General features: G+C 45.1%; 1 protein-coding gene across 3 annotated transcripts in view; it reads right to left on the bottom strand.

Moving 5' to 3' along the window:
• INPP5A (inositol polyphosphate-5-phosphatase A) overlaps positions 1 to 21,855 on the bottom strand; it is a 157,875-nt gene extending 136,020 nt beyond the window's left edge. For 2 of the 3 annotated variants that reach the window (XM_071749725.1, XM_071749724.1), the window contains exon 1: positions 21,257 to 21,470. In XM_071749725.1, coding sequence (XP_071605826.1) covers positions 21,257 to 21,455 — 199 coding nt within the window. In that variant the 5' untranslated portion in view covers positions 21,456 to 21,470. Of the gene's footprint in view, positions 1 to 21,256; positions 21,471 to 21,641 lie in introns of those variants that run through there. The other variant, XM_071749726.1, reaches the window with a different exon arrangement.
• Positions 21,856 to 23,014: the final 1,159 nt, after the last annotated feature.

The following is a 23,014-nucleotide window of genomic DNA, read 5'->3' as shown; positions in this document are numbered from 1 at the left end:
TGCAAGACACGACTGCATTCATCACAGGTTGGGGAAAGTGCTCTGCAGTATCAGGATGCAAAACAACAGCATGAACAAGAGTCAGGCAGCAGGAAACACCATTAGTCTGGACTGCGTGCAAAGTACTAGCAAGATTATGACGGAGCCTGAACTTGAGGAGTCAGAAAAAGAGCTGCCTGCATCAGTGCATATGAAACTACCTGTGGGGGACTCCAGGAGGTTCACAAGTTCACGGGTGAGGGTGCTCTAGGCAGAAAGCTTCACAGATCGGAGAGAAATAAAAACGGCTAAGCTTAGAAATATACAAAACCAGAGATACGAGAACTATAAAAAACTACATGGCAAAAGACTAGAAATGTTACCTAAATCACAAAAAGCAGAACCTCTTCTTCAGATAGTTTACTGCTGCACCAACCTGCTCCAGAAAGGGTCCACAGCCTCCCAGATGAGATAGAACACTAAGAAAATCTGGTCTTGATGCCACAGTTTCATGCCTGTTTTTGTACAGAGTTGTAGCCTCCTCAGACCATTCCTGACAGATGCAAATACTCACCAGAATAAAAGATCTAAACCCCTGTGCTTTCTGCATGAACTGCACAGTCAAAATAACTTTGAAATTGGTGAATTCTAAAAGGATGTGCTACAGACAGCTGTGCCTTGTCTTCTGGCCTGCCCTACCCCTGCTCAAACTTCAGCACTGCTCCAGAAACACACTAAGGGTCACTAATTCACTGCCTCATGCACATAGCAGCTTTCTTGCCACCAATGCACTTGCATGCGACACAGGGGGTGGTTAATCAGTTGTGCCGACTGCAAGTCTGCCTTCGAAGTACATGACACTGGCATGAAATATTTTGACTTCCAGCAACATAACATAATTAAGAAAGCAGAACTGTTAGACGTCACTGTTTTTAAAATATTCAATAATACAAAAATAAGAAACTGGGTAAAAGTATCTCAGTGTTTCTAGGATAAGAATATTTTTAGGAGTCAGAAAGAAAATAGGAACTCTATTTCCTGTGTTGGTGGGATTTTTTTATTATGGGTTTTTGTTTTGGTGTTTTTGTTTGTTTAGTTTTGTTTTTTTTACACAAGACCAAGAAACCATTTTGCCTCTCACTGACATAATTAACTCTTTAATACTAAAGTCAGCTTATTAAATCAACAAGGTATTTTGCAATGAGGGGAAATTTACTTAACAACTGTGGAAAACCCCTCAATTTAAGAACAAAACTGCCCTATAACCCTTTGGAATCAAAAACCTCATGGCAGATGTGATGGCAGCTCTCAGGATATGCAGGAGCTACCGGGCCACCCAGGCAAGAGGGACACTGGCCAGCAGCTCTCAACCTTGTACCACCTCACCAGGTGGTACCACCAATTTCCTCACACACCTCCCAGCTTTCTGTCCCAGTTTCCAGTGCTGGGCTGGTGTCACCCACCCTACTGCTGGCAATGTATTTGCAGGCTTGGGAGGGCTGCACCCTGGAGTACCTTGAGCCTTCAGTACACTTCCAAAACACAGCCAAATACCATGCAGTGATTACCCCCTCAATTTCCTGATCCTCATTCTAAAAATTAAAAACTGAAAAATGCAGGATACTTTTGTTCATAAAAAGTTGAGGCCCCCCCAAATGCTTTTTTTAAGACAGGGAAGAGAGGTGAGATTTTTTTTTTCCCCTCAACTAATTAAATACCACTTCCCTTTCCACACTCATCTGAAGAATTATTCACAAGACACAGCCCAGGATAGAGACTTTTTTAGACGTTACATCCCTGATAAGTTTTTTCTTACTATAATACATTTCTCAGCCACATAAAGAGACAAGACTGCAGCAAGAGAACTGATGTTACATACATTTTCCCAAAATTACTGAACTCTTCTGACCCCCTGTACATACAGAGTTTGGCATACTAAACGTGCTTGACAATTTCACAAAAAGCGTGTCAAGTATTGCAAGAATATGTATTCTAGGTCTTGTTTATCCTTTTAAAGGAAATCACTACATTTTGCAATGCCACATCCACCATCAGCTGACATGGCTGCTGCTAAGGTGTAAGGCTGCCCTACCCCATGTATAAAGTGACAACAACAAAGGCCAATTTCCACAAACATTTTGTTGATGCAGTTAATGAAGCAGCAGGTTTGATGCAACACTCAACCCAAGCAAGCAATATCATGAGGTATCAATGGAAACCTCCTGACCACCAGCCAACAACGATACTACTACGGCCAAAAATCATTCTGTGTTTGTGGCTCCAGAAATTCAAAGCCACGATGGAAAATGTTGTATATTTAAACCTAACTATTAAGAGATATCCTGTTTGCAGTGAGGTAACACCTCTATTTTTCTGTCACAAGGAAGTGCACTTCATCTAGTAACAACATTTCTGAACGGCACTGGAATGGCTCTTTTCCTGTTTAGGAAAATGGGCTTCAGGCTTCAAGTAAGGCTCTGACAAAATGTAAAGATTACTTGTATTGATGTTTTCCCTCTGAAATTTTTTTCATATTTTGAAAAATTCCAAATGCACAATGGGTCACACTGGTAAAAACCACCTCAAGGTTTCTTTGCCATCTCTGGTGAGATTAAACTGAAATGCTCTCACTGGATCCCATGGCACAAGGATGCACTTCTAGGTAGCACCACAAGGACAGTTGTACTTTTTATTTTTTTGATGTTTCTGGATGGCATTAGAGCTCAGCATCAGTTTATCTGCTTTTTCGCTTACTTTGAGAGTGAACAGTCCAAAGTAACACAGCACAGTTTAACATATCCAGAACAGTTCTGCTCTTGTTTTCAACCATAACTTGCCTGTCAGAGATACCTAAAGAAACTCCACATTTTGGAAGTCTATTAAAACCCCAAAGTATTCCCACATCCTCCAACTTGTTTAGTCTTTAACAGAAAGACATCAGCTGTGGTGATCATCAAACAGTATATACTGATTAGAAAGCAAAAGGAATTAAATGTTGAAGCTGGGACCACTCCGACGGCTTAAGAGTGTTCTGGAAGCCCCAGCCCTCCTTAGTTTTGAGCCTTTTCCTGTGATGGATGAGTTAGGTTGCAGTATGCTACTCCAGAGTTGACAACAGCAGCCCTGAACTGGAAATTAGGGCACAATGACATGGAAATCTCACCAGGATAGGGAAAGTGAAGAAATAATTACTGAGCAATTAATTTCCCCTTAGAGAAGTAACTTGATAACCTCTAGCCTCCTCATTAAAGCAGCCTACCAGAAGTCTTAAGGATGCAGCTTCCAGCTCCACCACCCAGGTGGCTTTGTCACCTCCACTCTTAATTTCCAGCTGGCAGCAGAGTCTGCATTGAAGAAAGGAATTTTATGGGGTCCCACATTCCCTCAAATGGCACAGCTCTGACAAGTTATCTTCAGAAATATCTTTCATGTGCAGCTTTACAGTCAGACTGAATCAGGATAAAACCCAAAAGATTCAAAGCAACACAACCTGGCAGAGCTGGTGAGACGAGACATACAGCAGTCTGCCCAGATTTTGCAGCATTCTTTCCTACCCTTGAGGAGTTTGCAGAGAACGGCGGTGGAAGCAAAAATATTAAAGCTAGCACTGCTGACTCTAGGGTAAGGATTTTGAAGACCTTTAAAGAAAAGCAAGTTGATAGGATCAGAATGAATTAAATCCATTTTACTTCCAATCATCCATCATTTCAGGTTGGATTTTTATGTGGTTAAAGTATGAACAAGAAAGATCTATGAGCATAAGTTCATATTGGTCAGTGACCTACTGAGCTGCTTGGATCCCCACAAGTCTATGGGACCAGATGGGATCCACCCAAGGGTGATGAGAGAGCTGGCAGAAGAGCTCGCTAAGCCTCTCTCTATCATCTGCCAACAGTCCTGGCTCACTGGGGACATCCCAGATGATTGGAAGTTGGTGAATGTCATGCCAATCCACAAAAAGGGCCGGAAGGAGGACCCAGGAAACTACAGGCCCGTCAGCCTGACCTCAGTGCCTGGCAGGGTTATGGAACAAATCATCCTCAGTGCAATCACACAGCACCTGCAGGATGGGCAAGGGATCAGACCCAGCCAGCACGGGTTTAGAAAGGGCAGGTCCTGCCTCACCAACCTGATCTCCTTTTATGATCAGGTGACCCGCCTCGTGGATGAGGGGAGGGCTGTGGATGTGGTCTACCTGGACTTCAGCAAAGCCTTCGACACCGTCTCCCACAGCATTCTCCTGAAAAAGCTGTCAGCCCGCAGCTTGGACAGGAGCACCCTGTGCTGGGTTAAGAACTGGCTGGAGGGCCGGGCCCAGAGAGTGGTGGTGAACGGGGCTACATCCAGTTGGTGGCCGGTCACTAGCGGTGTCCCCCAGGGATCAGTGTTGGGCCCGGTTCTGTTTAATATCTTCATTGATGATTTAGAGGAAGGGATTGAGTCCACCATCAGCAAATTCGCAGACGACACTAAGCTGGGGGGGAGTGTGGATCAGCTGGAAGGCAGAAGGGCTCTGCAGAGGGACCTGGACAGACTGGAGAGTTGGGCTGATTCCAATGGGATGAGGTTCAACACGGCCAAGTGCTGGGTCCTGCACTTTGGCCACAACAACCCCATGCAGCGCTACAGGCTGGGGACAGAGTGGCTGAGAGCAGCCAGGCAGAAAGGGACCTGGGAGTCTGGATTGACAGGAAGCTGAACATGAGCCAGCAGTGTGCCCAGGTGGCCAAGAAGGCCAATGGCATCCTGGCCTGGATCAGGAACAGCGTCGCCAGCAGGGCCAAGGAAGTGATTCTGCCCCTGTGCTCAGCCCTGGTGAGGCCACACCTCGAGTACTGTGTCCAGTTCTGGGCCCCTCAGCTCAGGAAGGATATCGAGGTCCTAGAGCAGGTCCAAAGGAGGGCATCCAGGCTGGTGAAAGGACTGGAGCACAGACCCTATGAAGAGAGGCTGAGGGAGCTGGGGCTGTTCAGCCTGAAGAAGAGGCGGCTCAGGGGAGACCTCATCACTCTCTACAACTCCCTGAAAGGAGGTTGGAGCCAGGGGGGGGTTGGGCTCTTTTCCCAGGCAACTCTCAGCAAGACAAGAGGGCATGGTCTTAAGTTGTGCCAGGGGAAGTTTAGGTTAGGTATTAGAAAGAATTTCTTTACAGAGAGGGTGATCAGACATAGGAATGGGCTGCCCAGTGAAGTAGTGGACTCTCCGTCCCTGGAGATATTTAAAAAGAGACTGGATGTGGCACTCAGTGCCATAGTCTAGCAACCGCAGCGGTGGGTCAAGGGTTGGACTTGATGATCTCTGAGGTCCCTTCCAACCCAGCCAATTCTATGATTCTATGATATTTACCTAAGGAAAGATTTTAAATTAAAAAAATACTTCATTGATATAGTTTTAAAAGTCATAGTAGAGTTTCATAAATAAGGATTACCTTTTTTTTAATACTTCATTCATAGTTCCAACATCATCAGGGACAAACCCACTTCAGTTGGCAGCCTGAAAACCCAAGGTCAAGGTTATTCACAAAATATCCTGTAATTCCAGCAGAGGTGATCCTGGAAGCAATCCTGTGCTTACAGGACAGAAGGATGCTGTTAAGGCAAGAGACGGCTATTAAGAGCTCTTCAGTGGAGCCATTAAACAGAAAAACTAATATCAGAAAAGAGTAGTGAAGAAGAAAAGCATCATTGTTCCCAAACTGACCAAATCTTGCATATATTGTGAATATGTTAGCACTAAGAACACCACAAGCACTAAGAAGTCAGTCTGCTGAGCTATGGAAACAGTGTCATTATGTTTTTATCTCTCTTTGAAAAGGCTCCCACATAGAAAAATATATTCCTTTCTACCAACTTTTGCTGATACAACAACAAAATCCTGATTACTTTCACTTATTGTTGATAGGAATGAACCTTCCACCTCCATGGGCAGTTAACCAGTTGAATACTCATCAGATGACCCTGGACACCTTCTGGAGAAGGCACCTTCCTCACACACCTCCCAGCTTTCTGTCCCAGTTTCCAGTGCTGGGCTGGTGTCACCCACCCTACTGCTGGCAATGTATTTGCCTTCTGCTACGCATGCCATCTCCCTCACTGGGGTTTGGTGGAAGAGCAAAAGGAAGACAAACTTAATAGGTGACAGATTTGGGTTTTATCACTGCATTTAACATCTGAGCTCAAGGTTAAAAATTCCCTTATTATCAGAACCATCCCTGTGACTTTGACACCCAGCATGCAGTTTATGTCCAGACTGCTTCTGATGCTGCTGTACATAATCCTTGCTGCCAAAAGCAGCAAAACATCCAACATCCTGAGCATAAATGCACCTGCAGAGAAATGTCCCAAGGGATTCCAACCACCCCAGGCCCAAAGTTGCAGTTTCGGTTGTTTGATTTCCCTTCCTCACACAGTGCCAGGTTTAAATTTTTAATCTGATGTCCAGGTGACTAGCTCTTGAACACAACTTTTAATTCAGCAGCATAAAATTAAACCCTTAGGGTATTAGAAGTACCCTTCCTAAACATGTTTGCTGGTACCTAGCTTTAGCTTCATAAGGTGTTGGACACAAACTATGTAGATACTAATGAGAATTGATTCTAAATAAAATAAAATAATCCAGACTAATAAGTAGTAATTGTGTCAGAGACGACCTTTCACCTTCCCAAAAACACCCCAAAACAAAATATTTAAGTGTTAGTAAGACAACCAGAACTCGTGCAGCTGAGGGATCACTTTAAACAAGAAGGAGCACCCCATCCTTCACAGGGATTTACCAGAACAAAGATCCTTAACAGCAGCCAGGACCCCAATTCCACCAAGGGAAGGGACGCACGTGCCCACTCTTCCCACAGTGCTGCTGAAATCTGCCAGCCCAGGAGACCCACTGTCCCAGGAACACTGACAGAGAGCATCCCTGCTGATGCATGGGAGGGATGGGAAAGTATCAGCGGGTTTGGAGACCTGAGCACTCAAATCATAGGCAGGTAAACCCTGGTAAAATTTTGGTGACCCTGTCTTAGCCCTTTCACCTTCCCATCAGCTGCAGCTCAGCCAGGGAAGCTAAAAATACTTTACTTTCTAAAAATTGCTTTTCCATATAAGGAAGAGCTGTGGTTGCCACAGAGATGTTACCACGCAATCACCACGTAACCATGACGGGATGGAGGGCCCCAAGATAACCTTCTGGAGGGGAGACCATGGCTGTGGCCAAGCTGACCCCAGCACTGCTGCAGAAGCCACAGGACTGGAGACTCTCTGCAGATTAGATTGTTAAAAGAAAACAGATGCTAGGAGAGCTGGAAGTATCATCGCTGCCCAGGGCTCTTGCAATGGCTGGGAATTAATTAGGTGAGATAAGAAAGAAGATGATCACATAAAGCAATCCACACACTTTGCTGCAGATAGAGGGGAAAAACATTAAAGAGCTTTGCAAAGTCTATCTGCTATCTGAAAATTATCTTAACCCCAAAACCTGTGTATAAAACATATTGGCTAGATACCTGAGAGACAGGTGTATCAGGAGCACTGGGAATGTCTCGTGCAATAAGTCAAATATGCTCTTCCCTTCTAGTTGGGAGCACCTCCTTCATGTCCCTGTGCTGTAATGAGGAAGCAGACTACCTGTCCCTTTGAGTCTCAGGAATGGTTCTGATCCTGTCTCTTCTGCAATCATTGGTTATTTACCAACATGGAAAACAACCAACATGGAGAAGTCCTGGATATCCCACTGGGCCCATTCTGACTTTCCTGTTTTGACAGTATCTAGTTTCAAGAAAAAAAATGAATGAATTGACTTACAAAGCACTGAACACCGCCTTAATCTGTATTTGTAAAGATACAGAGAGTGGAAAATAAGTGGAAAGGCTATATGGGAAAAAGAAGCAGGCATCAAGATACTTCTGGATTGGTGGGACGAAGAAAGAGTATTTGGCTGAATTAGGCTGCTTCCTGTCCAACAAAATTATATAATTATACCCTCCATAAAAAAAAAAGTGGAGTAACAACTGTCAAAAGTTAGATTGCTCCCATATTTTTGTTATTAATAAAACCTTGACCTGAAGATACATTGTGTTTAATCTACATATATCCATGGACAATACCTGAGAAAGACAAGCAAAATACAAGAGAAGTATTGCACTAGTAGTGTAAAACCCAGTGTACCAGTTTTTAAAAAGCTATCCAAGAAGGTGGTTCAGGAAATAAATTTAAAATATCCACTAATGTTTGTGGATAGCTGTTGAGTGTAGTCACATCATCTCTGCCTGAAGACCAACCAGAAATCCATGTTATTTGTAGTAACACCATAAATTGTATCTGAATGCAATACATCGGGAGAGGCTGACAAGGAATGTGGGAAAGGAATGTCAGAGTTTTCAAAGATAAGTCCCTTACAACCACTTTTTCAAGTCATTAGTACACTGAGAAAAAGTCTTCACTTCAGTAAGTCTGAAAAAAAAAAACCACTCCAAAAACCCCAACTATATTAATCCCTAACACATAAAGGTCCTCTAAAAAGTTTTAAGGTTTTTCTAAGCACAATTGTTAATAATAGGCATGTCTGCTTTGATTATGCTTGACATAATTTCCATATGGAAATTTACACTAAATTGCATCATGAGTTTTACTTTGTTTAAATATCAGTCCATCGAATGTAATAAATATTTGCAGATATAGGAAAACATCACCTTTGTGGGTTACCCTTATATAAGGGGTAAGAGAATTCATGTACAACTTCATTCAAACTCTTCCTATTTGCTTCATGAATAATACATAACTTTCTTATTCTCCAACCTACTTCTGAGATGATTCTCTCTGAAAACAGCTGTTTTGGGTTCATCATTTGTATTTGTGGAAAATTCTGTTTTACTTGCACTGAAAGGCTTGAGGACTCACTCAAGTTTCTCACTCAGATAAAGTTCTTAGCTTATGAAATCTCTCATCAAAATTATTTGACAAACCAGTGCTGGACATAATGGCCTCACGCTAATCAGTCAAGTAAGTTACAAAAATAATAATCATGCCATATTCCTATTCCAGTCTTCCCTTGTACACAGTCACAGTTTCTATTGTATTTAGTGAAAAACAACACACCACTAAATTATGCAAGAAAGGGAAGCAACTATGTTAAGGCTAAAACTTAAATTAACTACTTGAAATTATTTTAACAACAGATTAGAATTCCAAGCTCCTGCCTAGCACAACACCAAACCACAGTGCTACCAGAATCACTCCAGCAAGCATCTGGAAACACACTTGGATACCAGGGAACCTCAACTGCTCTGAACATCACCCCTGCTTGCACAGGTCAGATTCAAGAGAACAACCAGGAGCAAGAGAAACACATAACCCACCTCTCTCCAAACCTTTCCATAAAACCATGTACAAAATTATGATTTTTTTAGTAAAAAGAAGACATTTGTTAAAAACATGGTTGAAACAAAGACTAGGTTGAAAACAAAATGAAAATACACAAATTGAGAGACTAAGTGCTTCTTGCTTACTAAATCAAAGAATGTGACAGAGTTCATCTTTGGTGACAGGAAAGCCTGACTTAGTATAAAACATATTGCATTATTACCAAATAATGAAACAATCCTGAAGAAGACAACTAACAGTGATCAACATTAGGGATTTGTACTCCTTAGCTATTTGCAAAATAGCTTAAAAACTACCATGCTTTTAAATAAGATCTTAAAAAACAACCCATTCTGGTTTACAAGTTGAAAAAAGAACCTATGTCCAGAGACTAGTCCTAGCTGTTGCTGAACTAGCAAAATTAGCAGTTTTTTGGTACAAATCCAGAAACTCATCTGTTTCTATCTCCATGTTATCTCCAGCACCCCATGAGAGAGCACATGCAACCACTCCTGCAGACATGCCACTTGCTCCAGCTCACAGGAAACCAGCTGCTCCCAGCAGCTTTCAGCAAGTTCATAGTATGAAGGCTGTCAAAAATGAAATCATTTTCCATCATTTGTGAGAGCATCTACTCTGACTTTAAAAAACAAAACAAAACAATAGCAACTTGGGAACGGGGGGGAGGGAAGAAAAGCAAAGAAGAATGAAAAAGCAGTTCCCAGGCAGCAAGCAGTACTTCTCATGGCTAGATTTAAGGATGTCTCGCCAAATGAAGATGGCAGACTTATTTAAAAAATACCCAATTAAAGAAAACAAGATAGAACAGAGATAGCATATTTCCTCCTTTTTTAAAGCCTGAGTCTGATGCTGCCAATGTTTGCAGTGAATGCTCAAGTAAGTAAACAAGATGCAGTGATAGTGTCAGCAACAGTCTGAAGCATTATTACATTAAAGTAGGCAATCTTTTGCCCCCTGCCTTGGTTTCATGCTCAGTGATTTATCAGAGAGATGAGCAAATCTCTCTGACAGAGCAGTTTAGATAGAGGCCATTCCAGACAACTGTGCATTTCACGCGTTATCACTATGCTTACTGAGCTGCTGAACAACTTCACAAGTAGCACAGTATTTGGTGCCACAAACCAAGAATACCCACAATGGCCATTTTCACAGACCAGCAAGGAATAAAGGCTTTTTAAGAACTGGTTCTCATAATCCTTAACTTTCAGATCCAAACTCTACCATATGATGTATGGTAGCCACGCTCACCACTGAACATCATCTCCCTGTGATGGGAATTAGGGGCAGAGGATGGGAAAGGTTAGCTCCACAGAAGGTACCAAACAGAAGGAATCAATCGATTTCAGACACTTCACTGATATGCAGCTATTCAATATTCTCAGTTACATTATTTAAGGAAAACTCACCATATTATTAGGAGAGGGGGAAAAAAAAAAAAAAAAAAAAAAAAGCCACACCATAGTGTAAAAACAAAAGGTATACTCCAAGCACTAGATACCTCCATCTCTGCTAACTGAGCACACAGCAATTATTGACTTGTCTGGTGTACAGGATATTTAAATGAGCTTTATTAATGCAGCATCTGTTGGTGATTGGTTTGCATTTTTCCACAAACTCTTGCTGTCCTCCAGGTTCTATACCAGACACTGAATTTTAGGAAGGTTTTACAAACACTGTTTTCCCATACTGAGACTGTCTTCTCAGTAGACACTATCATTTACAATGCCTTTGGACTGGAAATTGTACTTGTCACGACTCTCCAGGTCCATGAGCTAAAATCACAGATACCATACTTAGTTCAGTCACTTCTTGCATTTTAGGCATCTAAAAATCTAGCAGACCTTACGCATGCTTTTGAAGTATTTATGCCGTGTAGTTTCAGACATGAGAGTTTTCCATTTTAACCATCCTTGGACCACTGGCAATAAAAAAAGGAGGAAAGGTACAAACCGGGCAAGAAAGGAAATCACTGGTCCAAGAAAACACACTACCATGGAAGTCTAGGCTACCCTTAAAAATAACAAGGAATGGAGAGCTTTACCATCTCCTTAGTAACACACATGAAATTAAGTTCACTGTGGCGGTATTTCTCACCACCAGTACTATTCACATCACATTTTCTCCAAGTTCACTGTTAGGAGTCAGTTCCTTGCATAATATTAAAGAATCCACAATCCAACAACAGAAACACCACCACCATCCCTAAATCCCAACCATAAAACCAAACCAAAACCACACACACAAACAACTAAACCACATTTTTAAACTCTGAAGATAAATCCCCACCACCATGTTGCACTGATATACCTGGCCAAGACACCACAGGAAACACGGACTTCTAGCACCTGATCCCTTGGTGCAGCCAGGGCACTAATGCAAAGCTGTCAGTGCAATGCCTTAGCAAAAGGCAATAAAAGACAAAAACTGGGTGTAAATGAAGGGAGCAGCACTGGATTTAGAAGTATTTCTGCACATCCTTTTCAGACCACAACAGCACATGTCCACTGTTAGTCCTGATGCCACTCACACCAACAGGAACAGTAACCAAAAAATGCCACAATTCAGAATTTGCTGAACTGAAAGAAATGTCTATAGTATTTAATCAACCGGTATTTCAGTAGCTCTACCAATCATCATGAGATACAAGATGTAAAGCCTTTTTAGCTGTTTTTTCATGACTTCTCATAGCCTACTTGATAGAATACTCTTTTAAAGGCAAAGTTGCCTGTGGTTGACTTGGCTCGGTGATCAGCAGTAAGATCTTAAAGACTCACTCAGCATCCATCTATCTACTCAGTCAAGGAGATATCCCTTCACCCAGCTTACACAGCCCTATCTCCCCTGATTCTGGCAAACCATGAACATTCCACACACACTTCAATAAGACTGTAACAGCACCGATAGCCTGTAAGAACAAGATCCTTCCCCACCTTTTCCTAAATTATATTAAAGATCTTTGTTGAGATAAGCGAAAGGTGCACAGTGGTCATAGATCACAAATACTTTAATATTTAGTAAGTTCAACTGAAGGGAAAAGGCTTTGTACTTTCTCTTTGCTAAAAACTGCTGTCCTACAAGAAAAATGAGAACTAGCTTCACGGTCTTGCAAGCAGCCAAGCCTGGATAAGGTCTGTCCTTCCAGCCCAGAACATGTTTCACGAACATTGCCAGCTCATGAAAACAAACTTGCTTTAGCACAGTATTTTTGGGTCACATCCAGTTCTCTGAAGTGAGTGGGTTGGTCCTATCATTCCACCCAGCTCTTGACTCCTTCATGTGCCTGACAACATTTGAATTTTAAATTAAAAAAAAAACCAAAAAACATTATCCCATTTCTTCTTCAAAAAAAAAAAAAAAAAAAAGAAGTGTGGTAGGAATTCTAGACCAGTACTTCCACTTCGAACAGCTGTTTTTAAAAAAACATCTTGAATTGTGAGGTCAGGGACACAAACAGCCAATGCTTTTGTCAAAAGGAATCTCTTTAGTGCAAATCTGCTGCAATAACGGATCCAACCAACATAAGGTATAAAGGTCTTCACTGCCCAATTAGTTTTACAAAAAGCTCTAATTCTGTCCATAAGTAAACAAGAACTCTGAAGTAATTAAAACATAGCTAGCACTACGTGATAGTCCTTAACAAATACAGATTTCCCTCAAGTAATTTCTGAACAATTTCTTTTCATGTTTGGTTGACATGTAAATAAACACTGAGTTCAGCATACATTTCTGAAAAGTCTCTTTGGGAAACCAGTCTTGCTTTTCCCACTGGAATTGGTAAAGCCTCTAAAATTAGAGTCTGCCACAGCAGAAAAGAAAAAAACTTCAGATATTGCTTAAAAGGATTTAAGGAAAGAATTCAGAATTACATCCTGCTCACAAAGCCTGTCTGCTGCTCACTGCTAGCAGCATGATGTGCAGCCAGCCCAAAAAACCCATCCATTAATCTGCCGTGGCTTGCTGATACATTCAAGGGCAATAAAAAAAAAATAAATGAATCTCTTTTCAAGAATGCAATGGGAACTGGATAATGAAGAGAGAACAAGTAGAGGCAGCTCTACCTCGTTGAACAGTACAACAAATGAGTTTTGGATACAGCATGTTCCCGTGGTGCCCAAGGCCTGTGATCAGCCGCTCCTCCTGAGCTCTGCCAGTGAAGCCTTTTGAGAGATCTGAACTTTTGAGACAGGCAGTGTTACTTAGCATCCTGTAAACAGTCTCCGCAAGCCTCACCAAAACACAGACTGAGATAGAGCATCTTCCCCCGCTTTTCCTTTCTCCTGTAAGTAGACAGGCATCAAAATTCTATGAAGAGCTAGTTTTGTCCTCTGGCGCTTGCATAAGCCAAAGGAACCTCTTAGGAAGCAGGAGGCTCACACAGCTCATGAACGAAGCCTTTCTTTGGCCAGGAACTTCTCCAGTAATGACATGTGGTACGTGCCCGTGCACGCTGTGTGCAGTGTGCGGTGCTTCTCTGCCTTTCTCCAACTAAAGGGAAAGAATGAGCCACCACCCTGGGTCTCCCCCAGGAGACACACTGCCCTATCACCCCTGGGCTCAGTTATGTGGCCTTCCAAGAGGGACAACTGGAACAGCCTGCTCCACTCACCCATCACTGTGCCACCACAGCTGCCCATCTCACCAGCGTCAACTGCTTAACCTTCAGAACATCCTCCTAAAAGCAGAATAGAGCCATCACTGCCAGTGACATTCCACCTGTGCCTGCAGCCTGCCACAAGCACAGGAACACCTCTGGTGGCAGCTTGATGCATGGATGCTTGATGCATCCCCTGTGGGATGGGTGCCACTTGCCCAGAGCTCACAGGGTGCTTGTGGCTGAACACAAACTGAAACCTGGCTTCCACAGCCTAGACCAGAGCTCCACCACCAAACCACTCCTGATAATGACTGAAAAACACCTTTAACCCCAAAGCAGTAATTTTTCTACAGGATGTTCTGGGGGACAGCATCATGGACAGTTGCTGCTCTGCCTGTGGTGCAAAGAAACACACCCAGACAACCTTGCTTCAGTGCCAGTTCAGGACATCTCACTCCTACGTCCCTGAAAAGAGAAGTGCATGGCTTCTGAATGGCATCAGCACCAATGAACACACTTGAGTAGCCTCTGAAGGCGGACCAAACACAGGTTCCTCCCAGGGACAGAATGCTGTGCTGCTAGCACCTCTGAAGCTGCCAAGGAACAGCACGCAGCAAGCAACTCCACATTCTGTTTTAAACTCTTTACAAACAGGCTCCTTGGAGGACAGCTGATGTCTCATGGAGACAAGTGCTTACAACTTGAAAAGGGTTAGAAAATATGAAGTATTAGATCAGGCTAATGTTGACCTTTTTTGGTAATGTCCACATACTAAAAGCATATGATGCCCTCACTTTAAACGATAAGTGAAGAATAAGGGAAGAGCTTCCAGGAGGAGGCAAGAATGCGTAAGGAACGGAATGGGAAAGAAAGCATTTGTGATAAAAAGAGGAAATACATTTGCATGGCTGGAAGATATAAACAGTACAATGAAATAAATAACAGGAAAGGGAAAAAGTAAACAACAGTTCAGCCTTTTAGAAAAATCATGAAACCATGAGGGCTTTCCTGGTATTCTAAGTGCATCTCCCTTTGATGTAAAATCCTGCGGTAAGAAAATTTCTAATGAGAACTCTGAAACAGAAACAAAGCTTTTAAAATTTGTCTGTCCATACCAACTAGTAGGTTCACATGTAAAGCACTCTTCCCAAAGCATCCTACTCCCTCTGCACAATTTCATATTCAAGTATTTTGGGAATTAAATCATCTTAAACAATCACACTGATACACTGACAAATTGTGAAAATCCAGCAAGTTGCAAAATACTAACTCTACTCCACCTGATATAAATCCACATTAACAGAAAACTGTAATTATATAATGTCACTATTACTTTCTCATATAAACACATGCTTTCGTGTTTATGATAACAATCAAAAGGAGAGAGAAGACAGTCTACAAGATAATCTTCAGAGTTTCCTGCTAAAGGGAGGCTAGACACTTTACAAGCATCTAATTTAAACTGTTTTGCCCCGAGAAATGTAAAGATATCTACTAAAAAGAAAATTTATTATTTTTAGATAAAAAAGTGATTTTAAGTGTACAACTTCACCCTGGCAAGAAAAAAAACCAAAACACCTTGTGTTGCCTGTACTATTCCTGCTCCAGTCTTCCTCAGCAAAGCAGAAAAGAGCTTTTAAATGTTAGATGTATGTGGGTTCACAATGCGTCACTGCTTCAGTTGCAGGTCTCGATCCTTACTTACAAGGGGAACCTGCTCTGCAGCTTGCTCTCAGCTGTGCCTGTTTTCTGCACCCCATGGGGTAGATGGTGAGGGGCAGGGGGCAAGGGAGGGTGGCACAGTCACCCACAAACCAGCAAGGAAGTGACCCGGGACCACAGCACGGGGTGGCTGCACTGCTGATCCACAACCCACCAACAGCACTGCTGGACTGCTCTTGTCAGCCCTAGCTCAGCCCTAGAGCTGAATTCTTTAGGATGCTGTACATCAGCACCAGCACTTTAGATCTTTTCCAACCACGCTGTGAAGGATTTAAGATAGACCTTGTAAAAGGTGCATCCCCAGTCACAGAAAAGGAAAAGAGACAGTGAAGGAGTTTCAAACCAAATCACCTCTTCACAGCAGCAGATCAAGAACTACACACAAAGCGAGGGCTAATCAGCAGCCAGCTGGGCCACCACTCAGCTTTCTTCAGCTGCACATCTGGGCCAACAGCTGTATCCTGCTGGTAATGTGACAACAACTTCATTCCCAAGATGAGACAGATTCTTCGATTAGTAAAAATACTTTTTTCAAATGCAAAAGCACTGTGAAGGGTAACAAAACAGATTTTCCTTCTCCATTGTCATTTTCACATATTTAGGTATTATCAAATTCTGATCTACCTCAGAATTTCACCTCCTGGAAAGGAGTTTAGACTAGTCAAAGAGTCTCCTAAAGCACAAAATGAGTACAGCAGCAACTAGAGCAAAAAAGTTTATTTGTGATTCTGCCTTAGAAAGACAAACAAAGGAAGACAAGAGTATTTAAGAAAGTAACAGCGGCACTCGCACAACAAACAATTAAATGAGAATGAAGACATGTAAATAACCATGAAACAGAAAGTAAGGAGTGCAAAAATCGATTGGAAATTATTTATTTTTAGGGTTCTCATAATAGAAAACACTGAAAAATGCTTTTTCTTTGGCCTACTTTATGGCTCAAGATCACGTGTTCCTAGATTGTGTGTCCCCAGTGATGAGCCCACAACTTTACAACTTCAGAGAAAGCAAGGTTATGAACAAGGGGGCTGGGGCAGTGCCCTCAGGATCAAGGCAGAGCAGGTCCTGGGTGGGACGCAGGAAGCTGCCCAGAAGGGTGCAGCCCACCACTGGCCCACTAGGGTGACCCACGAGGGCTCCTTCCACGGCCAGCAGCAAGGTGCTGCAGCCAGCCAGCCCCACTGCATCTGCAGAAATACTCCACAGGCATTTAAAGACCTCACAAAGACACTCTCCTTTATCTGAACCCTGCTGTTCAGCTTTCTTCCACTCCAGACAACACCAACACAGCCTGACAGTAGGGATGAAGTGTTTCTCAGCAGTGAAGTAAAACTTGTTTAAAAATGACAGTGAATCCCAACATTATCTTCCACTCAATCTAGTAGTTATGACTTGTAGAAAAGAGAGGGCCCTTACTTGAAACATTCTAGTCTTAATACTTACTCCGAAATCAAAACGTAATTACATTTTCCACCCTAACATGTTTTAAATTCTCAACAAAATTCAAATTACTATTCAGGGAAGGAGACATCTACACTGTGATCATTAAAAAACAGGCTGATTTTAAAAATTCCTATGGAATTATTTGTACTTGAACACTTGACTTCAACACTTAAGAGAAGCAAAGGATATTCCAAGTCCATCCTTGGAATTAAAGTGGTAAGCACACTTATAATACACCCACTACCACAAAGAGGACTTGTTACAAGAAACTCCACCCCTGCCCTCTTTGTACACTGTAAGAGAAAAGGAGACTTTCACCCAAATATTGAGTAGGTGAAGGCCACTGGGGAATGTGAAGGCCAGTACTTTATACAGTCAAAGGAAACACAGGTAGGACTGTAATGCTGTTTGTCTTTAAAAGATCTTGAGTACCAGTACCCTAGCACCACACTGCAATTCCCTGGACTACCTTCTCCCCCTTCTTCTTTTAAACTATTAAAATTATGCATTCCATTTAGCTTTTACCTTTCTTGCCATCATTATGCTTCTATTCTGGCCTAAGTTTGTCCTGAGAATTTAAGAACTGTGCCTACCTCCCACTGGAGAAGAGCTACATACATTCAGCAGCATGAAAGGAGAAGGAAATGTTTTCAGAAGCATCTGCCTGACTTAGGCTCACATATTTCAATTTCAAAGGCAACTGGAGCAAACAATTTTCCCACCCAAGCAGAAATGTGAGACCACGCAGGGCTAAGTCTGCTGGGTATATTGGAAATCCTTACCCTAAAGATCTAAGCCCAGAGGTTTAAACAGCATGGATTGCTAAAGTCACCTAACACTGAAACACAGCAAGAGGATAACCAGAAAGGTACCACTTCCAAGTGTAAGCACTAAGGAGGTTTATCAATATTTTGTGAGTGCATCCAGATAAATATATAACAGTAACAAACAAATCAAACCTCTGAGCCAACAACAAAAACTGAATTGCACAGATCTCCATCTGCCTCCATCCAGCAGCAAGAACCACAGCTCTCATGGTCCCGAGGGTGAAACACAGGGTGATGAAGTTTCTCCACCACACATGGTCCCACAGTCCCTGGGAGCTGTCTCCCAGGCAGGAGAATGGAGGCTGGCCAGAAGGTCTGGGGACCCCCTGAACAGAAGACAGCATTAAGCTGTTTAAAAGCAGCTGAAAAGAATGAAAAGGATACAGGAGACAGGAAAAAAAAGGCAGCATGTTAAAGCAATTAAAATCCTCGGCAGTCAAGTGCCAGGCAGATTGATTTTGTGACCACTACAGCAGCAGGCTCATGGAAAGGTAAATAAGGAATTTTGTGAGTGCAGGCAGAGGAAGCAAAGAGAGTGAGGAAACAGTTGTGAAAAAGTCTCTGCATCAAGTAGGAGACTCCTACCACAGAATGGTTTGGGCTGGAAGGAACCTTCAAAGAACACGTAGTCCAACCCCCCTGCCATGTTGTAAAATGTTAGAGAAGGTTGGAGAATGCTGGAGAGTATTCCTGAATGTTCCCGAAGAGATAGGGGGTGTGACCCCTTTACTGTGCCCAACCCCATGTTTAGGGGGCCAATTAGATCGGCCCATAGTCCGGTGCTACCTGCACCAGGGATTCGATGTGCTACAGGTAAACACACCGGGTGTCCAATAAAAAGTTATGTTGTTATATGGTGGCAGGGGCGTGGTCACAGAAGCACTATATAAGCGAGTTACTGCGCAATAAACCTGAAGTTCGTTTATCAACCATATTGGTTGCACGCGTTTTCTTCACCACTCCCGCACTGCCACAGACGGGTGCATCAGAGGAGGGAAAAAGAGAGGCCCACAGGCAATCTGAACTCCATCTCTTGCTGTTCACAAGAATATATTGTGATAAAACCCAGGAAATGTTTATACAGCAAAACAAGCATTAAATGCTTAAGTAAACACAAATGTACAAAAAATCATACACATTCATATTCATGAACTGCACATGCTCATCTAACTTTGAAGAATATTTGTAGCCACATTAACATTTCTAATGAAGCAGCAAAACTACTCAAGTAATGAAATAAACCAGGCACAGTCCTTCACTGCTAGCATGTTTATTCATGAGTACTGCAACAGGTTATTAGTGGATGCAGATAGCTGGCAGGAACAAACCAGTATGTTAAAACTTGCTTCTGGCAACCCAAGAGCAAAAAATACCAATTTTCTCCTTGCAATAGTGTAGTCAGGTCAGTGATACCTGAGATCTAAGATACTATCTGCCTCAGATAAAACTGTCTATCAAGGATATTTAAAATTTTTCTTTTATAAAACACTGGTTACAACTAAAGAGAATTTACAGGTACAGCATATGCCAGACAAGCAAGGAGCACTCCTATCAAGCACACCCAAAGGGCAAAGTGTGCTGCTCCTGCACAGTTAATACATCTGAAAGACATCAGAGAGCACTTCACCACAGAGCCACCACTGAGGTGCTGGTGGCACATGAAGGGGAGCATAAATCCACCCAGGGTGGGGTAAGAACCCAGCAGCATCCCCAAGACCACTGACCCAGACCACTTCACCCAGGACACCAGCCCTGGAGCAGCCACGCTGGGGGCAGGCACAGGGCAGGAATGCTACCCAGAGGCTTCTGGTGGGGTACTGAGACATGACCATCCACCTGACCCGGGTTTCTGTGCTGTGAAAGCACACAGCATTACACGGAGGTCCCACAAAACCTGACTAAAAATGCAGTGTTTAATTACAATACATATCACTAAATAAAATGTGAAATCAGAAATGGGAAAAATGGATTAAAGGAACTTGAAATGGTTTTCCAGCCCAACTCAGGTGAAGTCTATCACTGCATGAGTCTTTGTTTATAACAGAAATCACTTCAGGTCATAGCAGAGAAATTTCTTCCTCATCTGCTTGCTGGGCAAGCTCAGAAGCTGCCACTGACAGCTCCAAGGTGTAGCTCAAAAGCCAAGTCCCCAGACGAAGCTAAAGCCATCTGTGCTGTACTGATGTTACTCCAGAAACCTGACAGGGCAGCCACCAGCCCCAACTCCAACAGCAACAAACCAGAAGTGTAATCACGAAAGCTCAAACCAGTCTTTCCATTTCCCACCCTGCAGTGGAACATATCCAAATAACCTCAGGTTTGTTGCTGTAGAAAACTAATTTTTCATCGGAAGTCACTTGCTAGAGCAGAAGTGTTCCCCTCTTCAGTTATGCTGAATGATAAACAACACCCTTCATGTTCTCCAGGAACGAGCCTCCAGCAACAACCAGAACACCCAGGAAAGCATGCAGTCTGACAGCACAGAATTTCTTACATGAAAGTGCTCCAAAGCCAATGCTAGCACCACTCTCCACTGCAAGAGAAGGCAGGAGAGCACTCTGGACCACAAAATCTGACAGAGGTAAAAACAATCTCACGTCAGAGAGCAGCTCAGGTCAAACAGAAAGACCACCTCCAGCAATGGGGACACACAGCAGTGACTGTCGGCAGAAATCCGACTGACCACCATGCATCCTGGCTCATGGATACTGCACAAGCCTAGAGCCATAATAATCAAAATTATTATGGAGTATTTTCAGTGTTCATTTACTATGAACTGACACATTTAAGCATAAAAATAACTGCAGAGACAATTTGTCAACGTTTGATAACCTTAGTGAACACATGAACTGCATCCTTCAACTACACGTGTCTTAATCAAAGCGTGAATTTCACATCAGCCTTCAAGATGACGAAAAAACAAAGCGAACTCTGAAGATCGGGGGAAGCCCAGGAGAGCCACGCAGTTGCTGCCTGTACCGCACCCAGCGATTTGTGCACAGGGCCAGCGCAGGAAGCGCGGCCCGGGCTGACACACGCAGCACAACTCTGGACCCAAGTCCCCACCAGACAAGGCTGCCTCCAGAGCTGCAAACCCCCAGAAGCACTCCCTGAGCGGTACGTGACGGGCCGGCACTGCTCAGTCCCAGAACTGCTTTGCCTCCAACTTCACCAGCTCCAGGATTCCCCCAGGACACAGCCCAGGAGGTTCGGAAGCCTGGCTGCGACTCCAGATACCGGGTAACATCTACCTTAATTCACGCAAATTTACGAGCAAGCCGCCTTCTCCTGCTTACCAGCAGGACCAACTGTTGCACTCGCGTTATTTGCAGGGACAAGAAATGTTCCTGGTGTGTGTGTGGCTGCACTACACCGGGCACAAACAGAACCGCGTTTCCATATCACAACGTGCGAAGGGTCTCGGGAGGGCAGGCGGGGAGCTCGGGCCCTGCGAGGGGACACAGAGGGGTAGCCGGGCGGGGCACCCCAAGTTCTCGCTCCTGACACTCCAAACATTCCAACAACCTCCCCCTAGCCCCCCAGCAGAAGGGCCCGACCCTTCAGGACGGTCACCACCGGACATTTCCCGGAGCCCCGCGTCCCACAGCCACCGGCATCCCAGGCCGGCCGGGGCGGCAGCCCGGGACGAGGAATAGAGCGCTGCCCACGCAGACCCCCCCGGTGTCCGGCCGCGGTACTTACGTCGTCAAAGAGAGAGCCGACGTTGGCCGTCACCAGGAGCACCCCGGCGCCAGCCGCGGCCCCCTTCACCGCCATGGCGGCAGGCGGGCGGAAGCGCGGAGCGCGGCCGGCGGCGCTGCGGGGAGCCCGGGGGCGGGCGCGGGGCGCTGCGGGGAGCGGGGCGCCTGGCCCGCCCGGTCAGCGCGGGCGGGCGGCCGGCGGCGAGTCCTGCCGGCGCGGGCAGCCCGCAGACATCCGCGCCGCGGCGGGCCGGCCGCCCTGCAGCTGCTGCGGGGCCGCGGCTCTCAGCGCTCGCCCGCCGCTGCCGCCACCCTCGTCGTGGTCACGCTGCTGCCGGGACGGCTCCCGCCGGCGGAGGCTGGCGCCGGGCCGCAGCGCATGGCAGGTCGGCGGGGCGGGGCTGCGCGGCCGGGCGGTGCGGGGCCGGGCGCTCTACGCTGCTGCTGCCGCTGCTGCCGCCGCTCCCGGCTCTGGCGGCGACGGGCGGGACGGGCCAGGGCTCTGCGCCCGCAACGTCACAGCCGCACCGGGCCGCTCTTAAAAGGGCAACGCCACCCTGGGAGGAGGGGGGGGGGGGCACCTCCCAGCTGGGGCGCAGGGGGAGTGCTTTCCCCCCCCCCCCCCCCCAGGGGGAAACCCCCGGCTGCCCGCCCCGGGCGGCGGCTCAGCAAGCTCCGAAGGATCTTACACCGGGGTGCGGGGGTCTCCGCACCCGAAAAAGACCCAGGCGGAGTCTCAGCCGGCGGAGGAGGGGTCCCGGGATGGCCCGTGCCGAGCGGCGGGGCAGCGCAGTGATCGGTACCCGACCACCCCGGGGGGGGGGAGCGGCCCCGCGGCTCCTGCAGAGCTGAGCAGCCGGTCGGTGCGGGGCTGCCCCCAGCACCACCGGTATGTCGTGGCTGATGACACCAAGACCGCGCAAGAAGGCGGTGTCACAGTGTCACCGGGTGTCCCGTCTGGGGACGTGTCCAGGGGCACAGAGTGGAGGGAACAGGGAGTGGAGTCACCCCGCAGAGAAAGCGGTAAACCCAAAACAGCTTCACACCAACCTGAGGGAAAACAAGATATAGAGGCAGATCTGGGATCCTGTGGCACAAAGGGCGGTAGCAAAGAGTGCCCAGGGGGCGACACGCCCTGTGGTAGAGGTGAGAAGGGAAAACACTGAGGACTGAGACATCGGTAGACGCCACACCGACGCGAAAAAAACCCAAATCTCCCACAAAGGCCTTCAGGTGTGGTTAATGCAAAAATTATTACCTTTTGCATTGCAACTGGTAAAGCGCGCTATTGGTCAGCTAACGAGTCTCTCCCAAATTACACAGGCAAACGAGCTCAGCTGTTCACGCTTACTGTCAAGGGGTTTCAGGTGCGAC

This window comes from Heliangelus exortis, chromosome 7 (assembly GCF_036169615.1).
Source record: "Heliangelus exortis chromosome 7, bHelExo1.hap1, whole genome shotgun sequence".
Taxonomy (NCBI): Eukaryota; Metazoa; Chordata; class Aves; order Apodiformes; family Trochilidae; genus Heliangelus; species Heliangelus exortis.
The sequence above is the reverse complement of the archived record's forward strand: the minus strand, read 5'-3'. Positions and strand labels throughout refer to the sequence as shown.